The sequence below is a fragment of the Vigna umbellata genome, chromosome 1 (assembly GCF_029865625.1).
Source record: "Vigna umbellata cultivar VRB3 chromosome 1, Vumbellata_1.0, whole genome shotgun sequence".
Taxonomy (NCBI): Eukaryota; Viridiplantae; Streptophyta; class Magnoliopsida; order Fabales; family Fabaceae; genus Vigna; species Vigna umbellata.
This window is the reverse complement of record NC_142165.1, coordinates 59,000,469-59,027,849: the sequence shown is the minus strand read 5'-3', so window position 1 is coordinate 59,027,849 and position 27,381 is coordinate 59,000,469. Positions and strand designations below refer to the sequence as shown.

General features: G+C 34.4%; 3 protein-coding genes and 2 pseudogenes across 3 annotated transcripts; 1 reads left to right on the top strand and 4 right to left on the bottom strand.

Moving 5' to 3' along the window:
* Nucleotides 1-53: 53 nt before the first annotated feature.
* On the bottom strand, nucleotides 54-2,332 carry LOC148205895 (uncharacterized protein At2g34460, chloroplastic-like). Its single transcript, XM_088103926.1, has 5 exons — nucleotides 2,172-2,332; nucleotides 1,843-2,043; nucleotides 1,464-1,583; nucleotides 486-758; nucleotides 54-382 (listed from the first exon to the last, which is right to left on the bottom strand). The coding sequence occupies exons 1-5, from the start codon at nucleotides 2,286-2,288 to the stop codon at nucleotides 218-220; spliced, it is 876 nt and encodes a 291-aa protein (XP_087960052.1). The 5' UTR covers nucleotides 2,289-2,332; the 3' UTR covers nucleotides 54-217.
* Nucleotides 2,333-3,097: 765 nt separating this feature from the next.
* Nucleotides 3,098-5,837, bottom strand: LOC148205894 (WAT1-related protein At1g25270-like; annotated as a pseudogene).
* Nucleotides 5,838-5,934: 97 nt separating this feature from the next.
* On the bottom strand, nucleotides 5,935-8,408 carry LOC148205893 (WAT1-related protein At4g08290-like; annotated as a pseudogene).
* Nucleotides 8,409-15,659: 7,251 nt separating this feature from the next.
* LOC124826567 (uncharacterized) lies at nucleotides 15,660-17,640 on the top strand. Its single transcript, XM_047299407.2, has 3 exons — nucleotides 15,660-15,819; nucleotides 16,189-16,479; nucleotides 17,195-17,640. The coding sequence occupies exons 2-3, from the start codon at nucleotides 16,227-16,229 to the stop codon at nucleotides 17,227-17,229; spliced, it is 288 nt and encodes a 95-aa protein (XP_047155363.1). The 5' UTR covers nucleotides 15,660-15,819; nucleotides 16,189-16,226; the 3' UTR covers nucleotides 17,230-17,640.
* A 1,580-nt stretch (nucleotides 17,641-19,220) lies between these two features.
* LOC124826568 (DNA replication licensing factor MCM3 homolog 2-like) lies at nucleotides 19,221-24,490 on the bottom strand. Its single transcript, XM_088103925.1, has 17 exons — nucleotides 24,327-24,490; nucleotides 24,139-24,248; nucleotides 23,792-24,000; nucleotides 22,982-23,112; nucleotides 22,668-22,906; nucleotides 22,354-22,590; nucleotides 22,121-22,275; nucleotides 21,829-22,037; nucleotides 21,548-21,713; nucleotides 21,266-21,468; nucleotides 20,980-21,039; nucleotides 20,801-20,890; nucleotides 20,431-20,606; nucleotides 20,104-20,181; nucleotides 19,870-20,011; nucleotides 19,691-19,791; nucleotides 19,221-19,553 (listed from the first exon to the last, which is right to left on the bottom strand). Exons 1-16 carry the CDS (start codon nucleotides 24,390-24,392, stop codon nucleotides 19,732-19,734), a joined length of 2,331 nt encoding a protein of 776 aa, XP_087960051.1. The 5' UTR covers nucleotides 24,393-24,490; the 3' UTR covers nucleotides 19,221-19,553; nucleotides 19,691-19,731.
* Between the last annotated feature and the right edge of the window lie 2,891 nt (nucleotides 24,491-27,381).

Sequence of the window (27,381 nt, the reverse complement as noted above, 5' to 3'; positions counted from 1 at the left end):
TATTGTGCTCACGGTGCATTATCAACTCACCTTTAATGGGGGAGAGTGGGAGATGAACAAATAAAAGATGCACTGAAATATTTACAATATTACTCTAGCATACCAATTGAATGAAGTAACACAAATGGAACACAGTTAAGATACACATTGACCACCACAAAGTAAAATAACAGAGAAACAAATTCGTTAATCTGCAAGCAAATCATAAACTCGGGAATCATCGCTGCCTTATGGAACCAAAAAGGTCATGGTATGAACGCTTAGCAGCATCTGGGCGAGACACAATTTCCACGACTTTATAAGATGCCTCAGGATAAGCCAATGCCTCCACAGCTACTTCCGCAACTTGATCTCTGGATATGGAACCTTCATAAAGGGTGTCCTGGTACACAAGGATTTTAAATAATTCAGCAATCGCTCCAGAAAATATGAACTTAAGATTCTATTGAGGAAATGTAACAGAAAGTCAGAAATGTAGCAGCAACCTCTGGCTCCATAACAACATTTCCAGTTGGAGGATCATTTCTCAACCCGCCCGGTCTTATAATTGTGTAGTTTATGCCAGATTTCCTGATATAATTCTCTGCCTGTAGTTTTGCTACTAAGGTGAGTCCAAAAACATTAAGAAAGATGTAAGCCGGATTGAGTAGCTGTCCCATAGATGCTCCATTAACTAAGATGGAACTGATAAGAATGAATCTCTTGACATTACGTTTCCTGCATGCTTCAACAAGGTTTACAGTACCAAAATTGTCAACCTGCACGAATAAAAATTTATTATGACACTGAATGATACCAAGAGACTGAATAATCCACTCACCCTGCAATAATGTTTTGCATTATTAGTGATTTTCTTCATAATGTAATTAGTTTCCGATGTCTTCTTTGGAAAACGAATAACATTTCAAATTAGGGATATAACCATGCTATCCCTTCCCAGGTGAAAGTCTTAAAAATTCCACAAATGAAAGCACATGGCGACACAGAAGTTTGAAAATTTAAGCAGATGAAAAAGATTCTAATAGCTCTCCATCAACATCATCCATTCCTACTAACATCCTTAATGAGGTCAGTTACTAAACAAGAGTTACAACATGAACCAAAGGGCAGAATAAAGACATGGAAGAAACAAAGATCCAGGTTAGATTACTTCCAAAGTTTCATATCCAAAAGGCAGGGGAATTAACTGCTTAAAGTTTTAAGTAAAAGATGACACACTCTACAAAAACATACACAAACTGTCCTAATTTCAAAAGCATTTAAATGACTTCTACCATGGTAGATTCTGGATCACTGAATATGTTGAGCACAACAGTCAACCTGAATTACTGCAACCTATATTTCTTCTAACCAAACTAAGGACTGATATGAAAAAGTGAGTCGTACTAACTAAACAAAAAGGTTATAATTGTACATGTAAACATTCTAGTATACTACAATACATCAAAAAAAATTTGACAAACCTTCCACGGAGCAAGCAAATCCCAGCCCGGCCGAAAGCCCGTGGCACATACCACTGCTTCTGAATCATCACCAATGGCTTCAGCTAGCTTATCAGACCCCTCTGTGACATCAGCTTTTATCTGCATCACATACACATACTCACATACACTTAAAAGGAAATGGTAAAATCTTTCTTATTGGTCAAAATTTATTGAAAACTACAAAATCAAGAAAGTTGGTAGTTAAATAAATTGTGAGATCCATCAAATTTTTTTATTTCCAATAAATTTCAACCAATTAAAACGTGTGACTAGAATAGAGTGTTCCTAGCATTTCTCTACACCAAAAAAGTGGGACTAGATTGGCTTAATGTAGCAATAAGATAGAGGAAAAGCTTACAATTTGAAGAGATGGGTTGGCAGAGGAAAGGGTGGACTTGGCCTTGTCCAAATCCCTAACCCCAGCCTTAACAGAAAAACCCTTTGCCAATAACTGCTCAACGATTCTTTTCCCAGTGCTACCAGTGGCTCCAGCAACAAAAATTTTCCTCTTCGCTCTCGAATCCTCCCCCACTTCCTCACTAATCTCACTTCCTTCCATCTAACACGCAATCCAACAAGAAGTAAGCAAAAGGGTGTCCTGATACAACAACACACGCTACGCTTGCGACATGCACATGATGCTGAAAAAAACAATACAATATGTTGTGAAATGTGATGTGTTGCTACCTTTGCGAAACTGAGGAGGCGTAAGGAAGAAGGTGTTGTTAACTGCTTGTTGAATTGGTAATGGTGAGTAAGGAAAATGGGATTTCTTACAATTGTGAGAGTCGAAGCCATTGGCATGATTCTGACACTGTAAAAAACACAGATTTCTTCTAATTTCCACACTGCCAAACGAGACGCTATAATCTCGCCACGTGCTCCAACCGTGGGATACATACCTTAGCTTTTGTTCCACGTTATTACTAAAGTTTTAACAATAATAATAATAATAATAATAATAATAATAATAATAATAATAATAATAATAATAATAATAAAAATAATAATAATAAAAATAATAATAATAAATAATAATAAATAATAATAATAATAATAGGCATACAAGTAAATCTCAATCAAGGTCCTCTTAAAAGTATTTAACCTAACATATAAATATTATTTTGAAGCATTACACAAAATTTGAGTGACATAACGAGGACAAAAGAAATCTAACACAATTTTTGGTGGCAAAGTTGTAGTTTTTAGAGGTGATTTTTGATATAAGAAGTCAATAAGGAAGCCACGTGGCAACCAATAGCTTAATTTCCATATTCTGTTGCAATTTTGTTAGAAGGTTGTTGCATTTTTATGATTATTAGTTATTTCAAATAATAAATACACAGGAAGGGGGTATGATTCTTCTGGTTGAATAACAATCTTTTGTTTCTCTCAACTCTATGGCATCATTTTGGATTCATCCTTGAATCCCTAAGGTTTGAAGTTCTTCAAATAATTCTCTAATCCTAGAACTTCCTTTATTAGTGGTATCAGCTTGGACCTTCCATCGATAGTTACGGCAGAAGCAACTCGTCTTCAAGCAACATTGCATGAACAGGAGGAACGCTTAGAAAACAAAATCATTTTGAAACTCGACGAGCATTTAATGGAGATTACAACTTCAATTCGTCAAGCAACAGTCGCATTGGTGGATCAGCGCATCTTGGAGACCTTAAACAAGAACTCTGAATCAGAGAATGATATTTCAGGGCACAAACCTAATTCTAGAAGTGAACACAACTCGAATTCCAATTATTCTTATGCCACACGTTTGACAAGAATCAATTTCCCGCGCTTTGGCGGTGATGGAATCCAATAATGGATCTATCAATGTGAAACGTACTTTGCTATTAATGGCACTCCTGAGGATTTTCAGGTGAAATTGACGATAATCCATTTTGAAGGGAAGACACTGCAGTGACATACCTCTTTTGTTAAGACTCTTCCAAGAGGTAATCTTCCTAATTGGATTGAATTTACAAGTATATTGATCGATCACTTTAGTGAAATCGATGATGATCCGATGTTGGACCTTAAGAAATGGAGGGAAAAAGGTTCTTTGGTGGAATATCATGATCAGTTTGATGCAATAACTTCTCGGTTGAACCTCAGTGATATACATTTGTTAAGTTGTTTCTTAGGAGGCTTAAAAAGGATATTCAAATAACAATAAAAATGTTTCAACCCCTGGATTAAGGAAGGCATTCCATTTAGCTAAATTATGAGTCAACTTCTAGTTCAAACATTACTACCAAATTTTCTCTTAAATCCCCGAATCCATATACTGGTACAAAAGGCATTTTACCTACACCTAAACTTATGACCAAGCTAAATGACTCACAAACTACCCTACACACAAACTAGAGACAACCTAATAAGAAATTCACTCCTACTTTTATGACCGAGAGGAGATCTAAGGGCCTTTGGTATTTTTGTGATGAACCCTACAGCCTTGCACATGCATTAGCACATAAGAAATTGGAGATTCACGTTCTGGAGGTGAGTGACAATGAGGAGGAAAATATCGATTAGCTTGATAACACATAGGAAGGTGGTAGTCCTTCTTTGAACCCTCAAATATCAGTTAATGCATTAATTGATATAGCAACCTTCAAAACTATGAGGGTAACTGATTACTTTAAGAATAAATCCCTATATATACTCATTGACAACGATAATACCCATAATTTCTTGGATGGGGCAGTATCTTTAGACTCTTGGGATGTTTCAAAACTGACTACTACCTCCTAAAATGCATTAATTAATCAATGTTGAAAGTAAACTAATAACATTTATATTGTCTTATGAACTTAACCGCTCAAATTAACCTAGTCAAACAACTAACTCAATTCTTAGGCCTTTGGTCCAGATGAACAAGCTTATATTTTGGAATAGCTACCTTTCATTAGGATATATGGGGGCCACCGTTGTGGTCAAGAAAATGACTAACCTTATGCTCAAAATCCTATGTAACATGATAAAACAAAGCATGTAGAGATTGATAGACAATTTATTAAAGAGAACATTGGAGCTGGAATAATTTCCTTTCCTTTTGTAACATCAGAATTGCAGTTGGCTGGTGTTCTCACTAAAGGGTGTCAATCAGATTAATTAATGAGTCTTTATTCAAATTGGGAATGTGTGAATCCATGAACCAATTTGAGTGCGGGTGATAATATATGTCAAATATTCTATTAGTAATTATTAGGTAATCAAATATTGTAATGACAATAATATAGGAATTATTATAATTTGTTCAGATTTGTGCAGTTGTCATTCCTTTAATAGATGAGGAATTATAGGACCCTTGTATGCGTATATAGGCTACCCTACTCTTTCAAATAATCCATTAGAATTATTCTTTAAACCTTTTATATATATACCTGAATGATGAGCTGTATTGAAAAACTAAAGCAACATCCAATACCACTTAAAACATCTATCCATTATTTTCCATCACATGCTCTTATCTGATTGTTGTCCTTTTATGCATAAGATTAATGTGCATATTCTTCCAAATTTTTATTTTATCCCTTTGAAGAATGACAACATCATTGACCCGCTAACTGTAATTTTTGTTCCCATCATCTTAGCTTTCCCTGCTGAGGTTTGCAAATTTAACTTTTCATAGGTACAAAAAAAATCAGAAATTAGTGATATATTTCTGAAGAATCTTTCCACAAAACGCAAAATAGTACATGAGTGTGAAAACTGGTGAGTGGTGACTATGTACCCGCACAAGAAGGAGAGGATGAAAGTGACCACAGGAACTATGTTGAAAACAACGTTAGCATATATACCAAAGCTATCACGGTAAAAAAAATTGGAATAAACTCCCACCCATTGTTCATTAATATCATTAACAAACATTATTTGAAATCAAGTTGTTGTATAAATTAATTTAATAATAAGGACAAATAGGTGAAGGCCGAATAGGTTGCATCAACCATACCCAAATAATCCGAAAAGAAATGTCATGACAAGCACCCTCCAAGTCAACTTTGATCTGTGCTTTCTTATTTGATCAACAAATTAGAAGAAAAAATTAAACCAGTATTTGATTTTCTCCATTGTGTAAAAGTACTATCATGGGCCAAAGATGCATAAACTATGATATCAAGATTATAAAATAAAATAAGTTATGGTATGTTAAATTCACATCTCGAAAATAAGAGCAAAAATAAGAGTGATAGTAGCTTTGAAAATAAGATAGTAGGCACTGAATACTCTAATGTTGATTCCATCAGTTATGGCGAGGCTAACAATCACAATATTTCCAACATATGCAATCTGCACCCGCATCATCAATTAGGGAGGCTTCAAGTCTTGCACCACTTTCACTATATAGTTCATTGTATTGGTGTTTATGTGTTGGTTTGTTTGATGAAGGAAACAAAGAAAACGGAAAAAATAGGGATATGTGTGTGGAGGTTCTATATCTTAAGATATGTCAAATATCCTATTAGTAAATATTAGGTAATCAAATATTGTAATGACAATAATTTAGGAATTATTATAATTTGTTCAGATTTGTGCAGTTGTCATTCCTTTAATAGATGAGAAATTATAGGACCCTAGTATGCATATATAGGCTACCCTACTCTTTGAAATAATCCATTAGAATTATTCTTTAAACCCTTTATATATATACCTGAATGATGAGTTGTACTGAAAAATTGAAGCAACATCCAATACCACTTAAAACATCTATCCATTATTTTCCATCACATGCTCTTATCTGATTGTTTTCCTTTTGTACATAAGATTAATGTGCATATTCTTCCAAATTTTTATTTTATCCCTTTGAAGAATGACAACATCATTGACCCGCTAATTGTAATTTTCGTTCCCATCATCTTAGCTTTCCCTGTTGAGGCTTACAAATTTAACTTTTCATAGGTACAAAAAAAATCAGAAGTTAGTGATATATTTCTGAACTCTCTTTCCACAAAACGCAAAATAGTACATGCGTGTGAAAACTGGTGAGAAGTGACTACGTACCCGCACAAGAAGGGGAGGATGAAATTGACCACAAGAACCATGTTGAAAACAACATTAGCATATATACCAACGCTATCGCGGTGAAAAAAAATTGGAATAAACTCCCACCCATTGTTCATTAATATCATTAACAAACATTATTTGAAATCAAGTTATTGTACAAATTAATTTAATAATAAGGAGAAAGAGGTGAAGGATGAATAATTTGCATCAACCATACCCACATAATCCTTAAAGAAATGTCATCATGAATCCTTAAAGAAATGTCATCACAAGCACGCTTCATGTCAACTTTGGTCTGTTCTTTTTTATTTGATCAACAGAATCGAAGAAAAAAGAAACCAGTATTTAATTTTCTCCATTGTGTAAAAGTACTAGCATGGGTCAAAGATGCATAAATTATGATGTCAAGATTAGGAAATAAAATAAGTTATGATGTGTTAATTCACCTCTCGAAAATGAGAGCATGAATAAAAGTGATAACAACTCCGAAAATGAGACGGTAGGCACCGAATAATTTAATTCTGATTCCATTAGTTATGGCGAGGCTAGGAATCACAGTAGTTCTAACATATGCAATTTGCACCTGCATGATCAATTAGGGAGGCTTCAAGTTCTTCACCACTTTCATTATACAGTTCATTGTATTGGCTTTTATGTGTTGGTTTTTTTGATGAAGGAAACAAAGAAAACGGAAAAGATAGGGATATGTGTGTGGAGGTTCTATATGTTACGATATGTCAAATATTCTATTAGTAAATATTAGATAATCAAATATTGATTTGGCAATAATTTAGGAATTATTATAATTTGTGCATATTTGTATAGTTGTCATTTCTTTAATAGATGATCAATTATAGGACCCTTGTATGTAATATATATGATACCCTACCCTTTGAAATAATACATCGGGATTATTCTTTAAATCTTTTTCATATATACCTAAATGATGAGCCATACTGAAAAACTAAAACCAACATCCAATACCACTTAAAACACTTATCCACTCTTTTCCGTGAGATGCACTTATCTGATTGTTGCCCATTTTATACATAAAATTAATGTGCATATTCTTCAAAAAAATTATTTTTATCCCATTGAAGAATGACAACATCATTGACTCGCTAATTAAATTTATTGTTCCCATCACCTTAGTTTTCCTTGCTACGGCTTGCAAATTGAATTTTTTGTACCTAAAAAAAATCAGAAATCAGTGATATATTTCTGAACTCTCTTCCCACAGAAAGCAAAATAGTACATGAGTATGAAAACTGATTTATGGTGCCTACGTACCGACGCAAGAAGGAGAGGATGAAAGTGACCATAGTAACCATGTTGAAAATAACGTTAACATATGTTGCTGATACAACGTTATCGCGGTGAAAAAATGATTTTGGAATAAACTCGCACCCTCTGTTCATTTATATCATCAACAAAGATTATTTGAAATCAAGTTATTGTACAAATTGATTTAATAATAAGGACAAAGAGGTGAAGGTTGAATAGTTTGCGTCAACCATACCCAAATAATTCTTAAAGAAATGTCATCACGAGCATCCTCCATGTCAACTTTGGTCTGTTCTTTTCCATATGATCAACAAAAGCGAAGAAAAAAGAAACTGGTATTTGATTTTCTCCATTGTGTAAAAGTACTAGCATGGGTCAAAGATGCATAAACTATAATGTCAAGATTAGGAAAAATAAAATAAGTTATGGTGTGTTAATTCACTTCTCGAAAATAAGAGCATGAATAAAAGTGATAGCAGCTCCGAAAATTAGACGGTAGGCACTGAATACTCTAATGATTATTCCTTCAGTTATGGTGAGGCTAACAATCACAATATTTCAAGCATATGCAATCTGCACAAGCATCATTAATAAAGGAGGCTTTAAGTCTTGCACCACTTTCATTATACGGTTCATTGTATTGGCTGTAATGTGTTGGTTTGTTTGATGAAGGAATAAAATAAAATGAATAAGATAGAGATATGTGTCTGGAGGTTCTTCATGTTAAGGTATGTCAAATGTTCTATTAGTAAATATTAGGTAATCAAATAATATGTTGGCAATAATTTAGGCATTATTATAATTTATGCAGTTGTCATTGCTTTAGTAGATGATGAATTATAAGACCCTTGTATGTATACATATGTTACCCTACTCTTTCAAATAATACATTAGAATTATTTTTTAAATCTTTTTTATATATACCTGAATGATGAGCCATACTGAAAAACTGAAGCAACATCCAATACTACTTAAAGCACATATCCACTTTTTTCCATCATATGCTCTTATATGATTGTTATCCTTTTTATGCATAAGATTATTGTGCATATTCTTCAAAATTTTTATTTTCATCCCATTGATGAATGACAACATCATTGACCCGCTTACTGCAATCATTGTTCGTATCACCTCAGCTTTCCCTACTGCGGTTTGCAAATTGAACTTTTCATAGTTAAAAAAAATCATAAATCAATTATATATTTTGAACTCTCTTTCCACAAAATGCAAAATAGTACATGCGTGTGAAAACTGGTGAATGGTGACGACGTACCCGCATAGAAAGAAGAGGATGAAAGTGACAACAAGAACCATATTGAAAACAACATTCGCACATGTTGGTGATACGAACACTATCGCGGTGAGAAAACGATTTTGTTATAAATCCCCTCTCACTGTTCATTTATATCTATTTAAAATCAAGTTATTGTACAAATAAATTTAATAATAAGGACAACGAGGTGAAGGCTGAATAGTTTGCATCCACCATACCCAAATAATCCACAAAGAAATGTCATCACAAGCACCCTCCATGTCAACTTTGGTCTGTTCTTTCTTATTCGACCCCCCTGTGTGAGCAAGAGTTTGCTTTGTCCTATTATGCTTAATTTTTTGGACAATCTCCTAACATTGTCATATAAAAAGTTATTAAATTATAATAGAATTTTAAGAAAAAGAAATTTAGGTTTTACCTTTGTTCTTTCATCAAGTCGATAGTCAACAAAAGAAGCCCAATGATCTTTATCTATTCCTTCTGGAGCCATGGCAATCAATTCATCTCTAGTACGTGTGCCATCATCTCTTTCTTGCCATAATTCTTGTCGAGAATCTCTTCATTTATGATTAAGTGCTTTCAAGATGTAGTTGATTTGAATATCAGAATTGATTGCAAACTTTGTCTTCAAAACAGATTTTAATCAAAATTAACAACAATTACATAATAAATCAATTGTGAATGCTCCTTTGTAATGGTATTATGAATTTACATTACTTACTTGAATGGTATTTTGAATTACATGTTCTTTGTAAGTTTCTAGCAATACTCCCCAAGAATCTATTCAATAATGCGCCAGCGTCTCCATTTGGTTGATACTCATCATTCCAACGTACAATAATCCTTTCATTTTGAGGCAAATTCCAAACATCATTTGTTTTTAAGTGTTTGGTAGTAATCTTACTTTGATCATATGTGAAGAAATAAAATTTGTGTCAAATACTCTTTTGTCAAACAACTTTAGCAGATATAAGTAACATAATGCAAGCATTAATATGTTGAACTTGTGTCTTACCAATGACATCAACAAACCATGCTTCCTTGTGTGTTGGTGGCCTTTCTTGTTCAACTTCCAACAAAGTATCCTGATTTTCATCTTGTTCATGTTCATCTTGTAAATGAGAATTTCCTCCAACTTGAGATGGTGAATGAAGAGCATCTCCATTTCACTGCACTTGATAGCAATATAGAACAACCAATCAGTTTAACAGAGTTAAGCACATTACCCATGGCAGATATATGTATGCATGTATGTATCAACAACCAATATGAATGCACAACAACTATATGAACAACTGGAATACTAGAACATAACATATAAAGTGTGTCAAAATCTTTAACATTAACAAAAGAAAATAGCACTCCAAGTCCATCCATCAAGTATTTAACATCATAGCACATTCTCTGGAAGGAGCTTTTTTCAGCATTTAACTACAAATGAGAAAACAAAATCCATAAGAAATGAATGATTAATATCAGAAGAATTCTAAAACTAAAATTTTAGAATATATGACAGCTAAGGAAAAAGTAAAATCAACTTTAAACAATTTTAAACAGTAAGATTTTTGCGAAAACATACATAAATTTATAGGTAGCACAAAACAATATAAAACTGCGATAAGAGAGCAACAATCTTGCTTGGAAGGAAGAACTCAAAACAAACCACTTCATTAAACAAAATAAAGGACTGGAAACAGAACATGTACATTAACTTGAACTGATGACTGAACAAATGCACTTGAGGACTGAATAGGTGTGGGAGTGCATGCTGACTTAGACAAAAATGCATTTGGGGACTCAATAGGTGCAAGAGTGCATGTTGATTGAAAAACAAATGCATTTGGGACTCAATAGGTGCAAAAGTGCATGGGCTTTGGCTTGTCGAAGGTAGCTTTAGTTTGTATGTTCCTACAAATAAATGAATGTAAAAAAATGATAACAACATGAATAAAACAAGTATTAGACATTCAGAAAAGGGAACTTACTTTTTTGAGGGATAGATAGAGATGGAGAGGATTAGACTTCAGGAGCTGGTGGATGGTTAATTATATGACCCCATGTATGAGAGGCATTTTTTTTCAATGTGCATAACATCTAGATTGTGGTGCAATAAGTTATCTACCCAATAAGGAAGGTAAAAAAATATACTTTTCTTTTGTCATTGTAGAGTCTCTACCTTAGGACGATCAATTGTGCGTTGTCTTTTTGACCTTTCTTCAACTATAGGTTCTTTCCTAAATTCAACATATGAACATTACCAAGTTATTGTAAGATATCGTGACCTGAGATTGCCATTGGTTGACTTCTATTTTCAATAGTTCCATCAAACCTCATATGAGCCAATCTAAACCTATCTCTTCCATCTAACCATCGACGATGACTTATAAAACAAAATTTCCCACCTTTGACAAGCTTCTTAGGAGTAGTGTCAACATTACATCTCTGACATGCCAATCCTGTATGTGTGTTCCACCCAGATAAGGTTCCAAGTCCTGGAAAGTCACTAATAGTCCACAATATGGTTGCACGCATATCAAATACTTCATTCCCATATGAATCAAAAGTTTTGATGCCAGTGTTCCACAACTCCTTCAACTCTTCTATTAATGGTTGTAAGTAAACATCAATATCGTTGCCCGGTGCTCGTTTTCTAAGAATGATCATGGAGAGAATGAATGAACTTTGTTTCATACACATCCAAGGAGGAAGGTTGCATGGTATGAGAACAACTGGCCAAATACTGTGATTGGTGCTCAAGTTGCCATATGGATTGAACCCATCAGTAGCTAAACCAAGTCTCACATTTCGAGGGTCTAAGGCAAATTGAGGGTGCATGAGGTCAAATTTCTTCCATGCTTCAGAATCTCTTGGATGTCTTAACATGCCTTCATCCGTACTTTCTGATGCATGCCATCTCATATGCTCAGCTATTTTAGATGATAAAAACATCCTCTATAATCGGGGCTTCAAAGGAAAATACCTTAACACCTTTGCAGGAATCTTCTTTTGCTTATTAACAACAACATCATCACAATTGTATTTCTCTTTTTTGGCTTCCATCTTGATGTCTTACATTTCTTACAAGAATCTTTATCTTTATCTTCTCCAACATACAACATACAATCATTCGGGCAAGCATCAATTTTGGTGTAATGAAGAGCAAGCTTGTTAATGACTTTGTTGGCTTCATATAATGAATTTGGAATTTTAGCATGTTGAAATGCATCTGCTAGAAATTCTAGTATCATGGACATAGCTTTGTCACTTATGCTGCATAGACATTTGATGTGATACAACTTCACCAAGAAGAAAAGTTTCGAATATTTATCACATCCTTCATATAAATTTTGCATTATATTTACTTTCATAATAATATTAAGGTTTAAACCCTCGGATGGTCCTCTTATTTGTATGAGAATCTCAAGTGGGTCCTCTTATTTCCAACTGTCTCAATTGGGTCCATATATTTGTAAAATATCTCAATTGGGTTCAAATATTTGTAAAATTGAGTCAATTTTGCCCTAACCGTTAAATTGTGACAAACGGCGTTAAAATGTATTGAGGTAGATATACTAACGTGGATATTTTATTAAAAAAAATATGTTGTCAGTGATGACACGAAATTTAATAAATTAAAAAAAATAAAAAAATTATGCAATCAGAAAAAAAGGGAGGAAAATGGCATGCACTTAGAAAAAATACAAAGACCCAATTTAGAAAATCCTTCGAATCCCAAATCGCCACTGCCTCATCTCTTTTGCAAAACCCTAACTTCGGAAAGCCGCCGCGAAGATGCTACCATTGCCGCGCTGCAAAGCCGAATCGCCATGGTCAAGTGGTATTAGCAAAACAGTAAAGAGATGGTCAAAACCAGCACCGCCATGGTAGCTTGCAATTCCATTTTCATCCTTCTCAAAGCTCTAAAAATGTAAATTAGCTTCTGCAATTAAAGCTGACCTTTTCTCATTCTGGTCTGTATGCACAATTTTTCTGATCTATATACAAAAAAATCAAGTTGCTCAGAAAGTTTAAAGAAGTCTTTGAAATTCCTAATCATTTGAAAACCGAAACTTCACGCGTTGTAGAGCTGAGTTATCTGTCTCGTTTTGATTGAGGAATCAAAACCGAGATTCAGAAAAAAAAATAAAGTACCCCTGATTCTCGGTTGTTTTTTCGGAACTATCCCTGTTTGTTTCCCGAACACAGTGTTGGTTTTGCTTTTTTGTCTTCTCTCTCATTCTGTTTGGGTCTTTGCCTTGTCTTTGTCTTTTGTTTTCCTGTTTGGCGGTTCCGTCTGCCATGATTGGAGGCAAAGATCTTGTTCCCAATGGCGTGGACACCGAGGGAGAGAACTCAAGGAGCAAGGTGCAGTGTCCTCAGCATCGTGATTTTTCTTAAGGTAAGGAACGCCCACAAGAGAAAAAGCAAAAGGAAGGAGAAGAATCTTTGCGCAAGATAGAAGACCAAAACGAAGGAGAAGAAGAGAACGATCGCCATGTCATAATTTCTTAAATAAAAAAAAATCCACGTAACAAAATATTTTGACATCAGCGTATTAATTATACAACACGTAAACATCAACTAACGCCATTTGTGACAATTTAACGGTCAAGGCAAAATTGACTCAATTTTACAAATATTTGGACCCAATTGAGATATTTTGCAAATATATGGACCCAATTGAGACAGTTGGAAATAAGGGGATCCACTTGAGATTCTCATACAAATAAGAGGACCATCCGAGTATTTAAACCTTAATATTATTATGAAAGTAAATATAAACAATTTTTACAATTTTTACAATTTTACTATAGATATATTTTATTTAAATAATCATTTCAGTTTTAAAAATTTTTAATTTTAAAAAGTTTAAATAATATATATATATATATATATATATATATATATATATATATATATATATATATATATATATATATATGTATATACAGTGTGTGATATTACCATTAAATAAACAGAATGCTCTTTTTTACTTTTCTTTCTTTTCTAATTTTACCGTTTAGAATTCTTGGTTTTAAATTAAAGTAATTAATTTATTAATTTTATCAATTAATTGATTTTTTTTATTTGACCCATTATTTAAAACTTACTCATCATTTTAAACCAAGTTAACTATTTATAATAAAAATATTACTTAAAACGTGAATAAAGTTAAAATTTATTTTTATTGTAAAAATTATTTATATTATTTTATAATTTTAATTTATTAATTTTTGTTATTATAAAAAAAGACTGTCCATAGATTATGCACATTTGTTTCTACAAATAATGATATAAATGAATAAACTGAAAGCAACAGTAGAATTTTGATTTGGTTCTTCGATTTGTAGGGTTTGTTTAAAGTTGTCTTCCTTTTTTTTCAAAAGTTCACTAACATCCTACTTTTCGCAAAAACGGTGGACGTTAGTCATTTTTGCTTACGGCGTTAGAAAGATTAAAGGTAGAGTTTCTTATCTGGCGAAACCTGAATTAGCTGTATAGTTTATTATTACGTGGCATTCTCGGTTTTTCCCTCTTTCCGCTTCTCTCTCCTCCCTTCGCCGCTTCTCCCTCCTCTTCGCCAAACCCTAACACCACCCCTCCATCCTCTACGCCAAATGCAAACCCTCCTATGACATCGACACCTTCTTCTTCGACAACGTCAACCCATTAGAAGACATTGACTTCAACCCACCGGGGCCCCCGGAGGGATTTGTCGCCCCTCCCTGCACTGTATTTCTAAACTGTTTGTTTGTTTTGAGTGCGGGAAGGGCGGGGAGATGGGGCGCGGCGTAGTAGCGGAGAGAGCGGAGGCGTACGGGGCGACGACGATCTTGGTTTACGGCAACGGTGAAACACCAAGATTGGAAGATAGTGAGGTTTTTTATCCCAGTAAAACAAAATTGAATATAAACATAAATAAAAGTACGTCTGAAGCAATGTGCAATTAGGGATTAGGGTTTGGGAAGAGGGGAAAAGGGGATTAGGGTTTAGCGCGCGATTATGGATTTCACAGTGGAGAAGAAGGAATCAGAGAACAACAGCGCCAATAATCCCGAAAACGTTCATCAAACATTAGATTCTTCTTCTCAGTTAACGTCGACACTTGATTCGAGCAGCAAAGAAACCGAAGAACAACAATCTCATGAACTCAAAGCTGGTCTTCACCCTCTGAAGGTTTTTCTCCCTCACTTTGATTTTTTTGTTTCTTGGCAACTGAATTACAGTATGATTGGTTAATGATGAAGATGAAGAAGTGTGATAAAACTTTTGAGTGGAAAGAGGACGACCACGTGACACTCTCTTATTGGCTGAACTTGCCAACTAATTGGATTAATTGGACATGTCATCTAATTTTGGCCAGCAGTACAACTTTGTCATTAGTTTTTTAACGCAATAAGGAAAAAGGATCCACTTAAACTGTTTTTACGAAAAAGTAAGATATTAATGAACTTTAAAAAAAAGGATGACAACTTTGAACATACCCTAGCAATTGAGGATCAAAATAGATATTAAACCTAGAATTTTTTATCATTATTTTTCAGTATATTTTATTTATTTATTTAGTATATTTTACATAAAAAAAAATTGCTGTTGTACTTCACTGAAAACCCAATTATCCACATAGGAGAAGAGGAGAAAAAACCCTCCAAAACCCTAAATCTAACCAGCACAACCAATTTGTGAATAGACAGAAAAGAAGAGAAAAAGAGAGGGGAGAGAACAGTGAGATAGCAAAGGCTGTTCTGCACAACTCAGGATTTTTTTACCCAGGTGCGTTCTGCTTTACAAACTATTCTAGGAGTTTACAAGTTGACTCAAGATTTTGATTACCTGCATCTAAATCCTCAGAAAGGAAATCGATAAAATACTAAGACAGTTTGGCTAAATTTATAATTTTCAAAATTCTTGGAGAAAAGCTTTTAATGGCGTGACTATGTGGTTGGCAATAGCATTATGAAACTACACAGGAACATTGTTGTTTCTTGCAAGAGTTTTGCTATTTCACTCTATCTCCTTTGATTCTCTACTCGTAATTATTTCTTCATCTTTTATTCTGTTTCAAAAACCGATGGATTTTATTTTATTTTTGCTTGGGTTTATTATGTTGTTAATTCTAGGTTTTTTTTTGTTCATCACCAGCATAATTTTTGGATTTAAAGTTTTGGAATTGAGGCGTTATGGAAAATAAAGATGCAAAAGATCCATTTAAAGGGGTGGATTGGAAAGCTGTTGGCGGTGAAATGCAGAAAAATCCGAGTGTTCAACCATCCTTGAAGAAACGATTACCCAACAGACTAAGGCAAATTCCTGAGTTCTATTTCCTTCCTCGATGGCCACTTCCCAAAGCCATTTTATTTTGCAGTGCATGCATTGGTGCTGGTGTGGCTGCTGGAATGGTTGGTGAGGCCTGGATTGAAAAGAAAGTTAAAGGTATTTTCACCTCATCCCTCTCTTTCCTTTCATCAACCAATGTGTTATTTTAGTCCTTTGAATTGCCAAATTGAAAGCCTTTCTTTTTTGGAAACCATTTCTGATTCTCCTAAAGGGCATTGTTCAGTGAGAACTATTTTCATGGGAGCTAGTTTCGTCTTAAATTTTTGTCCCCAATCATCGATTTTTTGGAACCCATGGAATGGCATGTAGCACCTAGAAACACCACTGCTGTTAGACAGGGCTGTGCTCTTACCTTTTTTTTAGACTGACCATATTTAGATATAAAAGTAGTAATGAAGAAAATCAGAACATAAAATGAATTGAGCTTATCCCTCAAGTTTTTGAGAAGCTAGATTAATGTACTTTTAAAAAATTTAAAGTCTATAAGTTAATTTAAACTTACTGGAAAAGTTCAATTCTTTATACTTTTTTTCTCCTATAAGTGTTTGTAGAAGAATTTATCTAAAGAAGTTGTATAAACAGTTTTCGATTGCCAAGCTATCAATGTACACAATTATGTATTTTGTGAAGTTCAATGGATCTTCAGCAAGCTTGGTTTGAGTTTCTGACTATGTCATGTATATATATATACTGTCAGAGGATAACAATCGTTGTCAATGACAAAGTATTTGTATGAACATTGGTGCATTACTCATATTTGTTAAACTTTTGAATTAGACTTTGTTGTAATGGTTTTGTTTTGGTATTGCAGAAGATGGCGGGGTTATATGGGAATTTGATAAATAAACTATTGGTCTTAGGACATAATGTTACAGACATCGCTGCCTCTATGGTTTCCTCCTTACATGTTCTCTTCAGCAACCCTCACTTCCCAGAATTATCAGTTTCAGGGATTAAGATGATCCATGGTTAGCAGCAGGATTGAGGCGAATGAGGTGTGATGGTAATACTAGGAAATATTTCTCTTCCATTTCTAATAAGTATGGCAACCAAATTTATTACTTTCTTTAAGATTAGCATTTCGGTGGTTCCTAACCACGCACTCGACAATGATTCAGTCAATCAGTGTATTAAGTGCCAACCCTGACGCGACGAAATATTGCAATTGATGCAATGAAATTTCAATTTTTTAAAGGAAAGGAAGAAGGAGCCATGTTAATAGTCCTATAAGGATAACGTAAGTGTTTGTGTTGTTCATATTTCTTGCATCCCAAAATTTTAATGTCATCCCCATTTTAACTTTATACATTATATATTATATATTAAATAATTAGGTAAAGATATTCACTGTTACCCACTCCGCATAGCTTTATTTAGTACACTTGCCACCCTCTAACGAAATTTATTCCTTTCACTGGGCCCTCAAGTAACTTCTTTCTTCTTCACCAAACGGAGTTGTCTTTTTCACCAGAGTTTGTGCCTTGACCATTTCTACCCAAGCAAGCTTGTTTGAGATGAGAGTAGTAGAAGAAGGGCAGATCTTCGTTTGAAATACATGCATGATTTTCATCTTAAAGTAGTTTAAATTGTATGGAGTTTTTCAGCATGTAGGTCATGCTATAGATTTCGTGTTTTATTTTTAGTTCATTGGATTTGAAATTTGGTTTTTAAATTGCTCACCAGATTTTAAAATCTGATTCCTTTTCTGGATCTTGTTAATTGGATTTCAGAATTCGCTTAGTTGGATTTCATGTTTTATTTTTAACCTATTAGATTTTAAAATCTGATTTTTAAAATTTTTCATGCATTTTAAAATTTAGTTTTGTATCCAGATCTTGTTAATCAGATTTTAGAATTTGGTTAGTTGATGAATTGTGTTTTATTTTTATCCTATCAGATTTTCAAATTCAGTTTTCAGAATTGCTTATCGGATTTAAAATCCAGTTAGTTGTTGGATTTCAAGTTTTATTTATTTTTATTTAGTTCATCAGATTTCAAAATTCTGATTTAAAATTGGTCACTATTTTGAAATTTGGTGCACCAAAAATGAAAAATGAAATTCGGGTTTCAAAATACTATATCATTCATTGGGCTGCTTACTGCCAATACTTAAAAAAAGAAAAAACTATCAAAATTTGCTAAAAATTAGTTATGAAATAAAGATTTATGAGCCCAACTTATTGTGGATCATGAACCTCTTGAAAAATGCTTAATGAACAGCATTTCTTCCGATCGTAGCAGAGAATGATTCATTCTGCAGCCATGATTGTTGACAATCATATTGTTCGTGTATTCGTTACGAATTTAGGGACATGTGTTCATCTGGGCATAGCCAAATAATTGCTAAATTATGTATAGCCAGGTAACCAAGATAATTGTAATTGTCCTGAGGCCAATATCCTCTTCAATTACTACACTATCTTCCAACCATATATCGGAAATAGGTGATCTCAAAGGTGTTTTGGATCATAGAAACACTCAGCATGTGATGCAACATTTATACATTAATATTATTAGGTGCGCTAAAATGATTGTTACTTATACATCACCTCGTATACGTAATGCTACTACTGCTTTGACTTTGATCGCACCAGAGGTTTTGCTTGTTTAATTAGGTGCTGCATAAAATAATGTTTGGATCCTCCCCCAATTTATAGAGCACAAAGGTTTGAAAGGGTGGCCATTTTGATGTTCAAAATCACTAGTTTATAATTGAATTCAACTGGCGTCACAAGCTCCAAGCTTTTCTTTTTCATTTTCTGTTAATTTTACTGAACATTAAACTTTGCCAGCCACGTCCTATTTGGTGCCAATAATAATAAGTATCACTAGTGAAGGAACTTAAAACTATGGAAACCAGTCATTTCTAAATTCTTGTTTTACACGAATACTTTGCAGTTAGCAGAGTAGCAATACATAAAGATAAGGCCACTATCAAATTATATGAACAAAACGCAAAATTTTTTCAATAGGGGGATAAAACAAAGTTTATCTTAATTTAAATGTTCTGTGAAGAATAACATGCAGTTGCAATCGCATAAGCTATTTCCTTGTCGATGTGTTAGCGAAGAACTCCCAGATAGCAAGGTATGAACTCTGGAATTTCCAAATCCTTCTCAAGCCTCCCTCCGTTGTGAAATCCATCCTGCCCGAGCGGCAAATTCTGCGCCCTGATATTCATCCATAGTTAATGAAAAATTTGTTTTACAATTGCAAATTGTGTAAACACCCAAGTCAAATTAAACCAATGCGCTCATATTTAGTAATGACAACTCATGATAATGTATTAGTTTGTAAAATCGAATACCTTTTTGAATCTTCGTTGAGATTGTGCCACAATCTTAGATTTTATGATATCATATGCACCATTCCATCAACTATCATCACTCTATTGTCATCTTGCAACCTCTGAAATTTCAGAAAACAAAAATAGTAACGAAGTTCGAGTTGGGAAGGTGGCAGCAGAAATTCATCAGAAGATCATACCTCTAATAGGAATAGTATATCTGCAGCGGTGTAAGGTGAATCTGCCCCTCTGTTGATAACATTCTCTAAGTCTGCAATAGCTATGAGATCCAGGCGGTTGGCTCGCATATGCTGACCAAATAGAGAATTAAATGCTTCAATTCTGCATGTCAATATAAGATATTTTACGTCAGAAACAGTAGGAGCACAAACATAAGAAAACAATTAAAAGGCAGGAATCGGAAGTTGACTGACCTTGCAGGGGTGAGTCCAACATTAGCTTCAGCTGCTGGGGTATCATCTACTTCAATGGCATCTGTTCCTAATGTTGATCTAGCCAAAAAGAAATTACTAGTGTTATTAGTTCATAATGGACAAATATAGACCCCCTCAGCATTCGCATGGCAACGTAGAAGTCTTAATGCTTACAAATGTGCAAGGATGCTAAATTACGAGGGTTACAAAGAAAAACGCTTCTGCGGTAATAAATGAATTTTCGTGCATCTAATTATAGTAGCAATTAGAATGAAAAGTTGCTTGCAATATATTCATTTTTTCCAACTTGTTTAAATTATTGCTCACCCTCTTCTATCTTTAGAACCACGATCAGGACCATCATTTTCATTATGATCAGCCTTGCGCTTCCTGTCTTGCTCTTTCTCCCTCTCTTGCTCTCGCTCCTCCATTTCTGTAAGTTCTTTGTGATATATTGCAAAATTTAAAACCTTTAAAGCAGCTTCAACATCAGACTTTGAAACCTGAAAAGAGAAGTGCCGGTTCAATCACAAAGTATAGAGAACAAAACAGTGAAAATATAGGCTGAAGTACCACCAGGTAGAATATATAAGTAAAATAGCAATAGGAGAAAGAGAAAAGTGCGCAGCTAAGGAGAATGCCAAGTGCTTGTTTGACGGAGAAGAGAACACTGAAAAAGTAGATGTCAGTCTAGTACCTTTCTGCTCAATTTTAGTTTGGCATGAGCTGTTGAGAGACGTATGACGGTTTCTAAGGTTCTGGCAGTTATGGGAAGTGTTCCTCCTGTCTGCATAAAGTCAGTATTATATCAATAAAAGAAACTATGTTGTATAATGGCTCGAATGCAGAGCACCTATTTCAACTCTCAATGCTAACCTTTGCATTTGAGCTTGCATTTCTGAGCTCAGCATAGGCTGTGACAATGTTCTCAGACGCCTGTGGACGATGTCAATTGATGTTAAATTAAAGCTAGTCATATGTCTATACAATAATGGACGCGAACAGAAGCATAGCAACCATAAAAAATAATCAGAACCATTCAAGTATGGCAATTGTAAAGAGAATTCATGGATAAATATAAACTTCTAAGAGAATTCATCATACATCAAGAAAGATGAAATTGATATATTAATAAGAAAGGAAAATAAGAAAGGAACGTAACCTCATCAGTCAGTTCAGGTTGAATCCTATGCTTAGCGTAGTGGATATATTTCTTAAGAAACTTAATTGTAAGAGTATCACGTTTGCGACCTCTTTCAGTTTTCTTCCCATGTAACATTCTGTTATATTTGACAAAGATCGACGAGTCCGTATCAGCTTCATCTTCTCTTCCATATCCTGAGCTCCCATTAAGTGTTGCCTCGCCTATATTGTTAATCTACTTTCAATAAAACAACTAACTAGTATAAGAACGTCTCAAAGCATTGGAAAACTGCTTATTTACCTCCATCAACAGCAGAACGAAATCTATGCATACGAAGTACATGCTCAGAAATTCGACGATCAATGTCAGGATCCATTTGATCTAACACAATAAACAGTAGATCAAATCGAGAAAGCAAGGAGTCTGGAAGTCCAATATTTTTAGTTGGAGTCAATGAACGATCATACTGTATAATTGCACATAAAAAGTCACAAGTTAGAAAAGAAATTGAAGGTTCAATACAGTATCAGGAAATTGGATAGTTTAAACTGCACAGCCAATTACCGCATAACACCACTTACAGTTCCATATATGGGATTTGCAGCGGCAACCACACTGCATCGGGCATTTAGTGATGCATGGATACCAGCTTTAGCAATAGTCACAGTCTGCTGCTCCATAACTTCATGTATAGCAACACGATCTTCATCATTCATCTTGTCAAATTCATCAATGCAGACAACACCTCTGTCGGCAAGAACCATTGCCCCAGCTTCTAGCCTTCTTTCCCCTGAGAAAGAAGTAAGAATCATCCTTAGATGACAAGTATAATAATAGTACTATGCATAGAGCCCATGACAATGATCTTTTTACCTGTTTCTTGATCTGAAGTAACAGCGGCTGTCAAACCAACCCCAGAAGAACCCCTGCCTGTAGTTGATATGGCCAAGGGAGCAATGTTCATAATTGCTCTCAAGAGTTGAGACTTGGCAACGGAGGGGTCACCAACCATCATCATGTTAATGTCACTAAAGAAGCAAGACAGACCGGCGTTATAATTTTATATTTAGTTAAAAGAGAAGGGAGATCAAGCAAAAAACACGAACCCTCGCAAGTGAGTGCCATTCTTTAAGTTCTTCTCAACTCCACTAAGCATCAACAAAATCACTGCTTTTTTTATCCAAGAATGCCCATATATAGAAGGTGCAAGCGAATTACTTAGAAGGTCAAATGCATCATCTCTTTCAGCTATCTTTTTAATGTTTTTGAGATCTTCGGGGCTGTAGATTGGTGCATTAGCCTCTTTGTTGAGAAGAGAAACATTGTTGGCTATGAGCACAGTCCTGCACGAACATCAATCAATTTTCTGTTTATTAAAGCACAGGAGTGCAAAGGAACTGTCAGTATATACTAGAGCTACCTGAATACTCCATTCACACTGCCTTTACTTTTCCCTGCAAGAGCCTTATATACTCCCACAATTGCCACTCGATCTCCAGGCTTGCAAGAATCAACAAGGTCATCTTCTACAATGACATCCACTGTTCTTGGGAGTTGACCAGGAGCAGAATTCTCAGGAACTTCTTGAATGGACAAAGTTTGATGATCTTTGTATTTGCACAATCCATACTCAGTCACAAGTAAGTTGCCATTTTCATCCTACAATAATTTGTCAATAAATTTCATCATCACGAGAAGACAAAAAATGTTGGAGATCAACGAGCTTGACATTACCCTTGTAGGGTAAACAGATCCTGTGGGTAAACCCAAATTAGAGGTAATATCACGATATTCGCGAGAAGTGAAGTTTCCCGTGGTGGGGCAGAAATGAACACTTTTAACAACCTTCGGCCTCACAAGAGAACCTATATATTAAAAAAAAGGGTGAGATGCCTGCACGCTTAAACCAGAGTATTTGTTCACAAACTTGTTCATAAATGTATTCCGTATCAAACAGAAAGAAAGTATCAACGCGGAAAATGAACAACCTAAAGATAAAACCAAACGGCTGCTTGTAAGAGAAATAAACTATACACTTTTACCAGCAAAGGATATTACATTTCCATCATTATCACATAACATAATAAATAATAACATGCCGTTCAAGACATACTAAGCAACTTGATAGCAAAGACGATAATAACTTGCAAATAAAATAACAGCTTCGTAGGTAAGATAAAAATATGAAGTGGAAGACTTGTCAAACTAAAAAGAGTTACAAGGGCCAAAAATATACCCAGGCCATACTAACAAATGACAATGAAAAAAGATAATCCTTTGATCCTCAAAATAACCAAAAATAGAATACTATTCCCAAAGCCACTAATTAAACCCAGTACAACATATAAGGGACCAATTGGACTAAAGAATCAAGACAACGGCGAGTTTGATTTCATTTATAGGGTTTCAGAGTCAATTTAGGAATCGAAGTTTGGTCATTTAACGCCCTAATTTCATGGGAAACCAGCTGGACTCAATCATTCAAGTTATGACAAAAAATGAAAAGGGACAAAAAAATATAAAAGGAAGCAAAGGTAGTTTTACATTTGGTGACAATGCCCTCAACACAGACCATAGAACCTATGAATTCAGAAAGAAGATCCCTTGGCGTGACTCGGCGAGAAACAAAGGGACCTTCAAATCCCACAAGCACTTGTTCCCCTTCCTTCAAATACTTAGGATCAATAGCACGAGTAGCGTCCGTCACCGCATCGCAGAGCGGTTGAATGTACTCACTTGGAGTCCTGATTATCCTGCAAAGGTTCCAATTTCTATTTAAAAAAACAAAATAGAACACCAACTGCAAGCAATAACTTCACACGCAGAATCAATTTCAAAAGAAATGTAAGTATAAAAGTAAAATTCAAAAATGAGTGCCGAGAAGTGCTAACCTGTTACCCAAGTCGTGGAAGTTGTGGAGATCGGAGATGTTGATGATGAGGCGGTGTCGCTTGTGGTTGATTAGGGCTTTGATTTCGTCCATGTAAATTCCCTTTCCCACCTGATGATCCAACACAAATCGTTAGAACGAGGACAGAGTAACAGACAAAAATAAGAAGAGAAAATGCACAGGAGATACATCTTGATCCAAGAAATCGGCGAATTCTCGCTTATGCGCTGCCCTAACTTCTTCGCTCAAGTCCATTTTCGAAGGCTGTGGTAGTAGCGAGAGAGTGTCAGAGAATGGTGGAGTCAGAAAAGTGAGAGAAAACGATGGTGGTGCTTCTTTTTCCTTTGGCGCGAGGGCTCTGTTTTTGGCGGGAACATGGAGCTTCGTGCTGGCGTTGTGGCGGGAACAATAACTTGGCGCTGCTCTTGGGCTTTTCTTACTTCCAAGGCCCAATATCTATCTACACATCGGAACAAAAGTGAAAGCGAGGCCTTTACTTCTTATATCTCATCAATTTCTTCGGGCACCTCCTCAAGTTTTCAAAATAATCATTTTACCGTATGTAAAAGTAACTTTTGAAACTCAAATTCAGGAAACATTTTAGAATAACTTTTTTGAAATTTCCGAAATAACATTTTCCAGAATAAGATTTTTTTTTGGGGCAGAACTTTATAAAAGAAATTCTGAAATATGGTTTTCGAAATTGAATTTTCAGAATACATCAAATGTATTTTAAAATTAATTTTCCGAAATAAGATTTCTAGAATAAATTTTCTGAAGTGCATATAATACTTTTCGGAAATACCTCTACATAAAATATGTTCCGAAAGATTTGAATTGAGTTTTTTGAAATATATAAAATATATTCCGAAAAGAATTTTCTAGAATGATTTTTTTCTGCATTTTTTTTCTTTCTTTTCTTTTGTCAGTGACTATGATCAAAGTAGTGACGACGAAAATGATGGTGATGGTTGTGAAGGACGTTCAAGACTTTTTCTCTTATTACTGTGATGTAGTTAGTAATTCTGAGGGTGCAGCCAACAATTGCACGAAAGCAGTAGAGGTAAAATCTTGAATTGTGGTTATAATAAAAATAGTGTTTAGTTAGTTTGAGAAATGATAGGAGGAATTTATGCACAGAACACAAAGAAGCACGTTCACCTGCTTAAGCTAGAATTGGTGATAAGAATTTTTTTTTTTTTTAATTTTTAGTTTAATTAAAATTTCTGCTATTTTATCTTTTCTAAATTTTACTAAAAAACAAGCATAAATTCAGTGTTTTGGAATTAATTCGGGTCAAGTATTTTTATTTAAAATTCGGGTCAAGTATTAATTAAAATAAATTTATTCAAAATTTTATTATGAAAATTATTTTAGTAAAATTAATTTTTTCTTTAAAAAAAAACAGCACCCCGAAATTTGATTCCGGAAAATTTGAATTTCGACTAATTTTTGAGTAAAATTTTGAAACATAATTAAGTATAATTGGGCTCTGTGAGATCGAATTCCAACTTAGCACCACGAAATGCCATATTTAGTACATTGGTATCATTCTTATTCAGTGCAAACAAAATTCATCAAAAGGTGTTAGATTATTAATTTGTCCTGTTCTTAATTTCATATTTTTTTTATCTATTTTCTTTTTACTCTGAACTATCTCTTTTTCACTCTTTAAGTACTGCTTTTTCCAAAACTATAATCCTATTTATTTCTATATAATTTTTTAATTTTTCAAACTTTAAGGTTTGTTTAGACAAGTTGTTAATGGACAAATGATCATATGAATAGACAAAAAGCAAGAAAATATAAAAGGAAAAAAATACCAAGTTTTTTTATGAACTTTTCTCAACATGAAATTACGTTGAGTCCTTAAAATATATTCAAGTTGTAGTAAAGAGACTTCTAATTTAGATGGGTACTCTTTTGTTGTTTTCAAAAGCTCGTCCACATTTATTCTCTTACAATTTCCCTAACATTTTACACGGATGTTTTTCAACAAATATTCACTCTTACCTTGTATACAAAAATGTTTATAAGAATAAGATTAAAAAGCAACAAAAAAATAAAATAATCAATTTTCCTTTCATTCTTACCACCATTGTTGTCATGTTCACAATTTATCTTATTGTTTTAGTTCATTCTCTTTTATTATCATTATTATTGTCACAACCACTTTGTTCTTATTATCATCTTTTTCATATGCAACTTTTCCATTATCCTGGTAATATTTGTAATAACAATTGTCACATTAACACCACCACTATGGTTGTTAACAATAACTATTACTTCTATTATTGTCATTGCAAAAAATTTCTTCTCAAATTCTATATTGGGTAGTCCAAGTACTAGTTCTCTCCTTGACATCTCGGTTAGACTTCCAAAATTAAGATGTCCAAATCGGAAATGTGACATGATCATATCATTGTTTCATCTTTCATGTCTAGCTTCAAGCACCTCTCCTACAAAATCTTCAACTCCAATTTATACATTCGATTATTCTTCATTAAAATTGAGTTACCTTTTTCAACTAACTAACATTTTTAAAATATTGCTCTTTAGTTAGGGAACATAGTAAACATTCCTAATTTCTCCAACTCACTCACCTTTCTGTATGTTTCAGATTGTTCCACGCCCTCTTACAAAACTCTAGAGTTATCTCTAAATGACACGAATCTGACCTCAATGTTAGTGAGTTCATAGAAGAATTCCTCAATTCCACACATATGATTGTTAGCTCCAGTGTCCAAGTATCATACTAAGTTGGTAAATTACCCACACCCTTTGATTTCAAGCACGATACTACATTCGAGTTCACCATCTCCTCTTCTAAGTTCTTCTTTATCATTAATGAGTTGTTCCTGCAAACATCGAATTTGTTCTCCTTCTCTACCGAGATGTCCACCTGCATTTTCAAGTTACTTTCTTGCGTTGCCGAGTTGTTAGCACGTGTTGTTGAGCTCTTCAAGCATCTTGTCAGAATTCTCTGCATTGAATTTGGACTTTGTATCACAGGTTTCTTGAATAGCTCGACTTATCCTCGTATAGACTTACCGGAACTTGGCCTAAAGTGTTTAGAGCTCGGTAATATTTTGGTCGAGCTTTCCACCTTTGTCTGCAGGCTCTACTTCTCCTTCATGGGCTCTTTGTCAACTCAACACCAAATAACTTAACCCCCACCTGCTCGAATTCAATCCACCTGGGACTCGTCTTATCGTTCCCTAACAAATTAATGTACGACAGCTTA